Raw genomic sequence first — 12910 nt, 5'->3', positions numbered from 1 at the left:
CACTTTGTTTAATTCATTATCCAAAGCGCTACTTTATCCTTTCACGGGTCCAAATTATCTACAGTGAACGGTTACGTGCAATGAACATCCATGCATCCCAGCTGTTGGATGCTCACTACACCTCACCGCCTCACCATAGACGACTTTGGCACTTATTTTGTTTGTATCTCCAACGTTATAAAATTAATCTTACTTCTTTTTTTTTTTTTTTTGGTGGGGGTGGGGATGGAATATAAAATTAATCTTACATTTCACAAAATTTCCAATCTTTGCCATAAGACATGGAGAACTCATTTGGATTAAAACTTGATATCAGAATTGAGGCTGAAACCTAAATATCCCTTACACCATACAGATAAATGTTAATAATCACATATCAAAATCCAAACAAAGAAAATAATTCATAAATAAATCATATTATCACCAATTTATATTAGCAATTATACCAAGCCTTCAATTTTAGCATTCTAGAATACAACAGAAGAATATAAGGCGGCGCTAAATCCCAAAATGGGGATTGCATGAATATGGGCAGAAAATGAGACATCCTCAATGTCAAAACTGAGCCAAGTAACCTCCATAAGAGAGTCTTAGCAGGGTAAGGATCCATGTACAGCAGTACATCAAAGAGTCACCTATTTCCATTCATTAACAAACGGTTTCTGCTAACAAATTCGTAGTACTGTTCTTCCCCATAATGTTGCCTGAAAATCAAAATAACAGCATCAACTACATAAAGTTATGGTACCACAACACAGATGCATATTCATTTGCATTCAGGAGATGTTAAAAATTTATAGTGCATCGCATGGTCAACTTAATGCAGATGTTAGAATGTTGTAAAATATTTCAAGATACTGCAGTTTCACATCAAGACTTAGAAAGGCATATTTTCTCTTCCCATTACTCACAACCAGACAATCACCTTGTTTTGGGTAATTGACCCAAAATGAACTCAAAAGTGAGACTGATTACATAAAATCAGATGTAGATTTATTAAGATTACTGCTTGAAAAGGGAAATTTGGTAATATTAGCAATGCAGAAGGCTCTTTACATGGCCCACATAGGAGGGGATTCCTACACGGCCCAACTATTTCTGTAACATGCAGGATGATGAGGTAATATCAACCGTCAGATAACTTGGGCACAGTATGGATTACACTGGCCCACGAAAGAAGGCTACCTATTCGATCAACCTATTTGTGCATGGAAATACAAGTAGGTAGTTTTCACTGTTGGATAGGTAGCCATGGTCTAGATTGGCCACATGTTAAAATTCAGAACCAAATTGAATCATATAAACACCCATAGATGTATATTTTCCCTAATGTTTCAGACATCCATTTGTTTTCACCCTATGTCAAAAGGAGATTTTTAGAAGACTTTCAAAATTTAATTCTCCACGTGGCCTAATCTGTTAAACCTGAAAGTAACATGTGAACAGAGGACTCTGGCCCTACTTCACAAAATTCACGCCCCACCCAGACTGCCTTGAGTCAGATATGTAGGCCACGCAGGAAACAAAAACCAATTAAAATCTCACTTATTTGCAATTTATGTAGCAATTACCTAGGCATAGTTTCAAAGCATAGAAAGTAAAACATAGACATTAGAACATTTTTCAGTATATTTCAAAACAGACACACCAACAAACATAGACTTCATAAGAAAGAAGATGAATGAAATGATAGATAAAACTTACGCCAAATCTGCTAAAGTATCAGATTTAATCACAGCCTTTCCTTCTGGTAGTTCAAGGGAAGAATAATGCATTATCATTTCTTTCAAAGTTTGCTTTGTGCTTCTAACATCATTATCCCATAAGAGGCTCTGGAAAATTAAAAAGAAAGAAACTGTTAAGATTATCTGTACTCATGAACCTAGCAAGAGAGGAGACTAAATGTACCTGAAAAGTAACAATTATACCATAGTCAGTTCAACATTCTTAGCGCCAAACTACAATTCTACACATGATATGCCACAAATATTGGAACTTGAAACTACATGAATAAATTTTAAGCTTCTTCTGTTACTATTGGTGTTCTCCAACACTCGTTACTTCATCTTGCAAAGAAAACTTACAAACTGATTACATAGTATAATATAACCAATGTAACGGTAAACAGACTTCCACAACACTACAAAGGTGTACTATTAAAAATACTATTTAAATTTCAAAAACGTTAGGAGTTTGATTAGACTGCATAGATGAAAAAAAAAATAAGGGGAAAAGAAAAGCAAAATTTTGAAAGCATTAGCATTAAGAGAAAAGGCGGTATGCTCATATTGATTTCTGTAACTCTGTCTTGGATTTCTTGATGCTAGGAGTTGAATCACCGTTTCGTCTATATCAAGTTGAGAGCTTATGCAGGAACTAAAAGCAACATTACTAGACAGAGATATTAAAAATTAGGGGGAGGGATTGTCAAACTGCCAGTGTGGGATGGAATCTTTCATGTAGGAACATTTGTCAGTCAGATGGGGTGGGAAGCATCTCAACCATTCCATCCATTGCCACTGTGTCAATCAATGCACCCTCTGCTAGATGAACAGAAGTGAGCTCCACTGCATTTTACACCTCTCTCTCCCCACTTCGCCTTCCTTTCTCACTGCATCCCACATTTCAAGATTCCCACTTTTTTTACTCAATCACATAAACAACTTGCTAACGACGCCAAACCCAACCCTCAAAATTGCTTCGGTCTTGAAAGAGGGAAGTGGAGGGCTGAACATACCCGACTTACCCCAAACCCTGGCCTTGAGAACCCTCAATGACACTGTCACTATGACATAATCGGCCACCATTTCTGAACCATAATCAAAACAGAGCCCCACAGGCCTGCTGCTGCTGCCACCCTGATTAGTCTCCATCTCCAGCGACCTCACAACACCTTTGGACTGCCACTCAAGCCTCTTTTCTTTACCACCCAGTTGGATCAGACCTGTGGAAAGTGCAAATGCTAGCGACTCCACAGTGCTCAAGTATCCCTCAGCAATGGTGATCTGTTCACCTGGGAACTCAAGGTACTCCAAACCATGGGCAACAAGGATCTCCGTGAAGGACTGCTGGTGAAGAAACGCAGAGAGAGAGAGAAAGAGGCCGTGGGGACAGCAGGTGGGGGAGGAAGGAGCTTTCCGAGGAACAGGGGAGTTATCGGTCTCCATGTGATGCAGATGCAGCTGAATCGAATAAGATAGGCAAGAGAGACACTCCACAAAGCTCACAGCCAGGAGTGCAGTGGTGGGTCATGAAGGGTCCAGGGGCAGATGAGTGGCGGTGAATCGTGAGTGATGCAATGGAGATGGATCGAACGACTAGGATGCTTCGCGCTCCATCTGGTGGCCAATAACGTGCATGCTTGGGAGATTCCATCCCAATGCTGTCGGCATGTTACGCACATAAAAAATTGGATGCAGGAAAAAAATAAACACTTAAAGAGACAGCAGTTTTGGCAATAATTGGTACACTCAATCTAGACAAACTAAAAGCCTATCTGAATCTGATTCCAGCATCAGACTGTGAACTTCATTTTCAAGAACATCATAGGAGTATAAGCTCATCATCAAGTTTAACAAAAAACAGAAACAATTGAAAAGGCGTAAAGACCCAGCACCTTCCGTATATATTCTCTTTTCACATCCTCCCAGGGTAACTTACCACTGGGTGAGAAAATTGAAGCATTCCACAGGGCTCCTCTAGCAACCATCACTGAAGAGGCACCTACAGAAAACCATGAACACCAAACAATTGTGAACATCTTTTAAGCAAATAGACCATTAAGGACAGAGACCACTATGCAAGTGGGCTAAATGCAACTGGAGATATGCATTGGGAGGGAAAAATTATCAAAACCCATTTTGAATGTTAACATGAAGAAAGGGGATCTGACTAGTACAATTTAATTCAAACTTAATCATAGCAACTGCAAACATTCTCAATGTCACATTCACAGAATTCTCATGTCATAGTTGAACAAATGCCTATAGACTTTATATCAATCAAGTCTCAGATTCTCTAGTCTCCACCACCTCTTCCTCAAGCCATACAACACCCCATAACTGAAAATTGCGATGGGCAGATCTGATTAACCAAAGAGGTTAGCAAAACTGTCCGAAATGCAACTAGGTACTCTGAAGATATCTCCCTATTCTAGCCTCCATATAATATATCCCATCCACAGTTTTGGAATCAACAGGTATACCTGCCAAAGTCCACATGATAAGACAGCATATGCTGCACAAGTGTTTTGAATAAAGCTCAATAGACAGAGTGTCACTCAGCAATTTCTGCAGCTTCAAATTCCAACTTCTCAAAATGTTTTGACATTTTGGAGAAAGATTTCTGCCGAAGGAAGAAAAAGACTGTCGGCATCATGGACTGGAAAACAGAACACTGATGAGGCTGCAGGAGGTAGATATGATAGAAATCAAAGACAAGTTCCAGATTTCAAGTCTGAACTGTTTATTCTTGAATAGGAATGAGTGAATGACTCATGCTCATCCTAGTTTACCTTAAAAGTAAACCTCCTACAAGAGAGGGATTTTAGTTAAAACGTAGCCAGGACAATATTTAGCTGAATCTGATCATGAAAATGCAGAACAAAATCTTTTCTATTGACTATTCACTACCGTATAAAATACATTTTAAAAAAAGATAAGGATAAAGGTGTCCAATCTCTGTACTGACACAGAAAGAAACAGAAGTTAGCAAGATCATAATCATCCTCAACCTAGAGATGACAAAAATAAAAATCAGGGTTCTGTTCTTATATTTGCTCGGTTTTTAATGACTGATGGACCAGGTGGTCAGATTGTGGTTGGGCCACCAGCAAAAAAGCACATGGTTCCATGTATTTTTACAATAAATTCACTTCAGACCACCACATTAAAAAGTGTCTTACGCTCAAGGATTAAAGTATCGGTATCGGTCATCGGCCAAAATTAAGATACGTATCGGAGGGTATCGTATCGTATCGTATCGGAGATACGCTAAAGATACACACATAAATAGATAGGAAACACTTTTTTATACACTTTTGCATAAAAAAATATTTAAAAAAAACTATATATAACATGTATGATGCATAAACACTAAATTGAGAGTATCGGACTAAAAATCCAAGGTTTGTAGTTGTCCCATATATGTAAAATCTTTGTTCCCAACCTTGATTTCCATTTTAATTAGAGAGAAAAAATGACTGGCAGCAGATTTGGAACAAAAACCCCTCAAAAAAATCGTGTTTTTCTGAAAAATGACCCATCTTGGCCATTATATGATCGTAGCGCACCGTATCGGTACGTATCGTACCATATCGGTATATATCGATACATACCGAAATGTACATTTCAGCTCAATTTTTTATTTTTCATAGAGTATCGGTGTGTATCGTATCGGTATGTACCGTAGGATACATATCGATACAAAAGGATTTAAAAAATTCCATGTATTGTATCGGTAAGTGTCGATACAGACACGTATCAGCCGATACGGTACGATACGTATCGATACTTAAAACCACGATTACGCTTCAACTTAGTTCTTGAGACTCAAAAGGTTAGGATTTAGAAGGTTAAACTACGGATAGAGGAGGAGTTTTGTGAATGGTTCTAAAACTAAAAGGATTCATTAGAGGCAAAGGATGGAAACTAAAATAGATCAAGGTTATGAGCATATTTTGATGGGAATCAATAATATATCCTGACCGTAATTCAAGGTTTTGAAAGAACTTCAGTAGCAAGAATGGGTTTAAGGAATGAAGAGAATTTATTTCTAGCAATGTCTAACTGATCCAAATAGCTATAAAATTTTTATAAACACAATCAAACGAAAAAACAACAGTAAAAAAAATCTACTTACTAGGTAAGTTGTAGACTCCTTACAAATCCACAAGGAACGTTGGCAATGCAGAAGCATGATCATGGTTCTGATTTTGGGTCAATTTTCTGGTTCACAAATGCACCTATGGTTCTAGTTTTGGTTCAGATCTGGTTTTGTGTCTTATGCCATTTGTGGAACCCAGCTTGGGAATCTCTACACCGCCTGTGGCTCCAAGAATTCCTGATTTTTTGGAATCTTATCTTCTGCAAATCGTGGAATCACTTAAAAGTCCTACTTCCTTCTTTATTAAATGTAACTAGTTACGCTGGATTAGGACATATAAATCCAGGCCTGTTTTTATTAAAACCACTTCCTTTGTTTTCAGTTTTTAATTGGGTTAGGAGATTCCATTATGGTTTGCATAGGAAGGAGTTCCAGGGAGGTTCAAAACGACCAGAATGTTGTTGCTGTTGTAGCTGCTGCTACTGCTGCCGAATCAAGTAATCCTCCGACTGTATCACAAAAGCTGGCAATGTTATAGTATGGTGGAAGAAACACTCAAAATCCTCTACAGCAGCCTCACAAAAAGAATCATCGACATATTGGAGGACCCTAATCTAGGGTATATATCTTTGAACCATGAAGTCATAACTTGGGCTACGGTGAGTTACATATAAAAAATTGAATGCCAACCACCAAGTATTCATATAATTTTTTTGCATAAATTAGTTTTTCGGAAAAGTGATCATAGTTGTCACGGTGCCTACGCAAACCAAGGCGGTCAAGGGAGACAAAAATCAAGGCGACACCAGCCAAGTACTTGTTCCAACTTTGCACAACAATGATTTGACCAGGAAAGCACCAAAACTGGGGTTTTCCAAGGTTTACAGGCAAAATGAACGAAATGGGTCAACCCATTTCTTTCGAAATGTGGTATTTAAAGTACAGTCAAAGTAACATTTCGGCCGAAATTTCAGCAAAACAAAACTTTTGACTGAAACCTTGAAATTTTGGTCGAAATATGTGCAGTCCTTGCTATCACAGTGTTTCATTTCAAGCCCCTGCGAAACTGAAATATTTCACAGAATTTCAAGAAATTTCAGCGGTAGCATGTAATTAACCCATAAACAAGTTGCCTAAGGTCCACAGAACCTATCCATTACCCAAAATAAGATCTTCCTAGGCCCAATCAGGCAGTCTTGACCATGGATCTAAAAATTAGAACAAAACGGTCAGTATCAGCCGGATCAGAATGGTATCAGCCTTAACCAATCCCCAATCCCCAATCCCCAATCCCCAATCCCCAATCCTGGATCCTGATCCACATATATGTCCAACAGTAAAATCATAATAACAATTGATTTAAAAAAAAGGGGGTAGATCCGTCTGATACGGTCTGATCCAGGCCGATCTGGATCAGTATCGAAATGATATCAGCCTTGACCGATCCCGTGGCCATTCCCGAGTTTTAGAACATTTGTCTTGACTCCATCACAAAGGCCCCTCCCAGTACATAATACATCTCCAAGAAAAAGTAGTGCATAGAATCAAGAATGTATAAGGGTTACTACGTGCATAGAGATATAACATATATACATGATAGCAGTCTCAAAGCCTAGGCGACCCAAAGCATTGGAGGGGGCCTGGACAAGGCGACACCAACCACACACCTAGGTGCCCGCCTAGGCAACACCTTGAACTATGATATACATGCTAACGTATGTGTGTACATGTGGGTGCCTTCGGGAGTTTGTGGATCAATGTGCATATAGATGCTTCTAAGTCATCATAAAAACTCGGAAGGATATCAATAACGCAACAAAGAAGGGCTACGGACAATGAATTTTCATGGAATAACCAATTATAGATGTGGAAACAAAATAAATAGACTATCATCAACTGTAGATCTATCACAAATTAAAAAGGAAAATGCTTCTTCAATGTCCCATTAAAATAAGCTTGTCTCAACTGCCCAAATATCTACCATGTGGAAGATCAGATAATGACCAAATTTTGTGAAAGGATAGATCTCATAGTCCAGTGGGTGAGCCTGTGGCTGAACGATTAAGTTGCACTATTACAACATGTTGAACACAGGTTTGAAACTTGGAAACAACCTCTCCTGCGAAGCAAGGGGTAAGGCTATGTAAATTTGCCCCTCCCAGACCCTGCAGAAGCGGGATCCTTGTGCACCAGGTTGCTCTTTTTTTTTATAGACCTCATTGGTCCCTGCCTACATGTCAAGTTTCAACCCAAACAGATACTGCCAAGTGGCAAAATAAATCTTTCAAAATCTATAACAGGAGGGTTCATGGGCATACATAGATGGCTGGGAAAAAAAAATAGAAGGATCAAGGATTAAGGATGCATGCCAATAAAAGGAGGGTATTTGATTGAATTAGGTTTTGAAATTTGTTGGGAACATAGTTGTCACAGCGCCAAGGCGGTGGAGGGTTGTCTAAGCGCTTAGGCGAAAAGGCGCCCGCCTTAAGGCGAACTAGGCGAACAAGTGTTATTTTTTATTTTTCCTATTTTCTAACATTATTTAGTAAGTTATATATACCTTGTATCATAAAAAATCAAGATTAAGCCACATCAAGTCATTAAAAATCAGCATTTAGCCACATCAAACCATAAAAAATTAACATTAAGTCATATTAAGTTATAAAAAATCAACATTTAGAGAAATGCTCTTATTCTATAATAAGTTTGACTGGTCAAATGATTTTATTTTTACATGAGACTTTTTGTATTAGTTATAATATAAAACCAGCTTTCTAACAAATCTAAGATTACTTAAATCTGAATTGCAATGACAAAGTAATGCTTCAGTCAAACTTATTTTTAAGTGCACGAATACTGTTAAAATCGCCTGAATGAAAATAATTTTATGAATATCAAAACAAATTATTTTTTTACTGGATTTTTTGGTTTTTAGCAATGTTTTAAAATGATAGAATTTATAAAATTTTCATAATTGAGAAAAACCCTAGCATTTAAAAGTTGAAAATCGTCCCTATAACCAAAATCCAGTTTTTGTTCTTGGACTGAGGGGTTGACTTTTTATCCTTTTGGAATTTCATTTTTAAACTATTTTTATTGGATTCAAATAGAGGGTATTTTCTTATTTATGAATAATATCTTAAGTAAATGAAATAAAAAATATTAAAAACATTTACTTGAATGATATTTAGCATAAATAAGTGTCGAAACAGAAGGCAACATGCAGTGCAACAAGGCGGCTGTCGCCTAGGCCCCAGGCAAACCGCCTGGATGCCTAGTCGTCGCCTAGGCGACGCCTTGACAACTATGGTTGGGAATATCCCTCTCCGTAAAGGTTTTGATGATAACAAACAAGTAGTGTTCTAACAACTATCTCTCTAAGTGTCATGTAAGGGATCACATTGTTGAAGCATCATGTAGAGGACCACATCATTGAAGCTCAAAGACGTAATATGGGCATTGAAGATTAGAAGTGGATTAAAGACTTAAATTGAAGATTACAAGACTAATTTGAAGACTCTTAAAGAATCTTGAAGACTTGAAGAATTCAATTACTTCTAGATTAGGTTGCAATTTACACATACACGCACTACACCCATGCACTAATGCATTTTAAATAATGGAAGACACATGAAAACAACCCAAGGCATATTGACTCTCTTGTGTGACTGCCAGGCAGTCAAAACACAAGACAGAGCCCAACCGACAATTGCCAGATGTAACCAGCAATTGCCGCTTGATCTCTGTGATGGTTTTTTCCATCAGAAGCCATCCGGCAACTTCCGGATGGAACCGGCAACTGCCGGATTTATCCGAAAATTGAACCGACTAGCCGGATCATTTCCGGATCACATGATTATGCATTGATCAGCCCACAGAGAGCAACCAACAACTGTCGGTTGACCTCCAGAGAACCCCAACGGCTATATAACGACTATATTTTGAGTCTAACGGCTAGCTTCATACAACTGGACTAGGAAGCAGCAACTGCCAGTTGAGAAAATTTCTATCTGTTAGAAATTATTCTCCTTCCAAATTGGGTGATTTTGTTACCCAAATTAAGTCTAGTTTCTGTCTGTATAAATACCCCACTAATGACTTTAATTATTAACTATTAAAAAAGCTCTTAGCAATCATATCAAAGTCAATTGTAATCAACCATTATTTTATTGAGTTCACAAGCTGAAGTCAAACACGTTCTTCAAGAACTCAAGAATTTCAGAAAAGTCTCTTTCACAACTCTACACTCAAGGGAGACTACAAAAGGTGCATTCTATCATACATTTGCATATTCACTTTGCACGCACCGCACGAGGTAAACTCGAACAATTCTATTCCACTAGTTTAATTTATTACTTTTACATTTTCCTATACTGTAATTGGGATTGTGTAAGAATCCTCTTGTCCTCAAAAGAGTTAGGTGTCTCTCCACCGTTAAACGGGATTGTAAAAGGTGCCTCTCTACCTTGAAGGGGATTGTAAGGATACTCTTGTCCTAAACAAAATTTTGTAAAGGTTTTCTTCTCTACCTATTGTACTAAAAGGAAGAGCTAGTGGAATACCTTACAAGTGGAACTTGTAGGGAGTGGACTAAACTCAAGTTGAGTCGAACCACTATAAATCTCAATGCAGTGTGATTGTTTATCTTTTATTCAGCAATTATTTTTACAATCACACTTGGGAAATTCAAAAAGATTTAAATTTCACTAGCATAACCTATTCACCCCCCTTTAGGTTATTTCAAAATTGACATGTGGCCCAAACAAAGACTTGTCTATCCACAAGTCAGATTTGCCACATCATCTTGTCAGACGGCTCAAATAGTGGTCAGTTGAAATGAAATTAGCAGTCTTTGTAAATGTTCGATCAGAAAAATGTTCGACGGCTCAAATAGGTTAGTGTAAATGAAATTATCCAAATTAAAATAATCATGCAAAATGTTCGATCAGCAGAAAACGTCTGAATATTATATTGACAGTATTCCCACCTGTTGCAACTTTAATACATTGAAAATCTTCATAGTCGAAGACATCACCATTAGCTATAACTGGTATAGACAATGCTGCTACAACATCAGCAATCTCATTCCACTTAGCAGGATCCCTTGGTCTATCTGGAACTTTTCTGTACTTTATTCAACATGAGGACATACAGTGAAGCACAGAAAGAAACGTTAAGAAAGGACAATGGGAGAATAAGTATAATTTCAGTTTCCAGTTCACCAAGGAACAAACTAGCAGAGTATTGGATATATAAGTAGTTTGAGTTTGATCATTCAAAAAGAGCATAAGCAGATTACCTTCCATGAATGGCAAGAGCAGAAACACCAGTTTTCTCAATTTTCCGTGCTAATTCTACTGTATCTTGAGGCGATTTCAGGAGTCTAATTTTACATGTTACTGGCATGTCCAAATTCCTCTTTAATGTTGTCAATATCTGCAGTGAGAGAAAAATATAGTAATGGAGATGAAATCGCAAACATGAGGAATATCAAACTTAAATTCCAAAGGATATAAAGTTCATACATCATTAATTAGCTCCGGTTTAGACAATAATGCAGAACCCATTCCTCCACTGATAGAGAATGACTTGGGGCAACCCATATTGATGTCAACTGCAGCTACATCTTTGAACCTAAAGAAAGACATATCAAGTCAGCCAACTACTCTAGGCAACAATTAAGCAACAAAATGCAACTTCAATAAATCAACTAGGAAGCCTAATAATAAGTATCATTATTGACATGGCAATGTGGCAAGCCAAAGTGGTGCCCAGCCATGGTTCGAGATCACCGAGATCTTGCTAAAATCTCGTTTTTGGCTTTGGCGAGTCAAGACTATAAGTGAAACTGGAAAACGACAATACCTTGCTCGAAATCTCGATTTCAACTCAACTCAACCAAGTCACATGATGTTTTAAACCCATTTTGATGAGATTTCTCGCCTATCTTGCTCTTCTCTGAAGAACACAGTTGTCAAGGCGCCAAGGCGAATCAAGGTGTAAGAGGGTTGCCTAAGCACTTAGGCGACAATTCATCTGCCTTAAGGCAAACAAGGTGACCAAGTGTTATTTTTTATTTTCTCTATTTTCTAATATTATTTAATATGCTATATATAAAAAAATCACAACACTAAGCTATATCAAGTCATCAAAAATCAACATTAAGCCACATCAAATATCAAAAAATAACATTAGTTCACATTACATCATTAAAAATCAATATTTATAGAAATGTTCTTGCTCTATAATAAGTTAGACATGTCAATTGAGTTTATTTTTACACAAGACATTTGGCATGAGGTAAAGCACAAAATAAGCTTCCCAACAAATCTAAGATTACTTAAATCTGAGTTTTAATGACAAAATTATGTTCCAATCAAACTTATTTTAAAGTGTGTGAATGTTGTTAAAATCGCCTAAATGAAAATAATTTTATGGGTATCAAAACACAAGATTATTTTATTAGACTTTTAGTTTTTAGCAATATTTTATCATGATAAGATTTATGAAATTATGGCGAGTTTCCGGCACCGCCGCCGGGGAGCTGACCCTACCCGGCACTTCCAGTATCATCATCTTCTTCCAATGGTAACCTTTCATACGTAGCATTTGAGAACGTGGCAGCAATCACCATAACCGGACCGGCTGCAACTAGTGTCCCCACTATGCTTCCACCCACAACCTACCCTTGACCGCCAGCTAAGTAAACTGTCAGCCCGGTTGAACCAGGCGGCGCTGGTCCAGGTAGGAAGGCACCGGTTAAGGATAGTATCTCAAAACGGCCGTGAAGTGCCACCACCGCTCCCGGTGCCGCTGGTTGCTGCAATGTGACGTTGGCTACAGCTCCGCTACCGCTTAGCACACAAACGCCTCTCTGTCTTCTTCGGGCGAATTGGGCTACGCTCTCCGCTACATCGGCACCGCTTGCGACCTCCATAACGTGGCTTTGGAGAGCATTGGGGCTGTCTCAGGTGACGAAGATAGGGGGCTTGGGTTTGTTCTTTGAAACCAACCTCAAGCACTTGTGCTTCCTATGTTAGCCATATGAAAGCATACTCAACATATATGTTTTTTTTTTTTTTTTGGG

The 12910-nt window shown here is 38.1% G+C and overlaps 1 protein-coding gene and 1 pseudogene across 1 annotated transcript in view; both read right to left on the bottom strand.

The window, feature by feature from the left end:
- Positions 1-376: 376 nt before the first annotated feature.
- Positions 377-12910, bottom strand: part of LOC122088934 (tRNA-dihydrouridine(20) synthase [NAD(P)+]-like) — a 15713-nt gene continuing 3179 nt past the window's right edge. Inside the window, exons 4-9 of the mRNA XM_042658321.1 lie at positions 11349-11457; positions 11123-11259; positions 10811-10947; positions 3617-3723; positions 1705-1832; positions 377-704 (exon numbers count right to left, since the gene is read on the bottom strand). Coding sequence (XP_042514255.1) covers positions 632-704; positions 1705-1832; positions 3617-3723; positions 10811-10947; positions 11123-11259; positions 11349-11457 — 691 coding nt within the window. The 3' untranslated portion in view covers positions 377-631. The remainder of the gene's footprint in view (positions 705-1704; positions 1833-3616; positions 3724-10810; positions 10948-11122; positions 11260-11348; positions 11458-12910) is intronic.
- The window catches only part of LOC122088048, a 1774-nt pseudogene continuing 837 nt past the window's right edge, over positions 11974-12910 (bottom strand).

The sequence above is a fragment of the Macadamia integrifolia genome, chromosome 9 (genome assembly GCF_013358625.1).
Source record: "Macadamia integrifolia cultivar HAES 741 chromosome 9, SCU_Mint_v3, whole genome shotgun sequence".
Lineage (NCBI taxonomy): Eukaryota > Viridiplantae > Streptophyta > Magnoliopsida > Proteales > Proteaceae > Macadamia > Macadamia integrifolia.
Note: the sequence above shows the minus strand (reverse complement) of the source record. Positions and strands in the feature narration are given on the sequence as shown.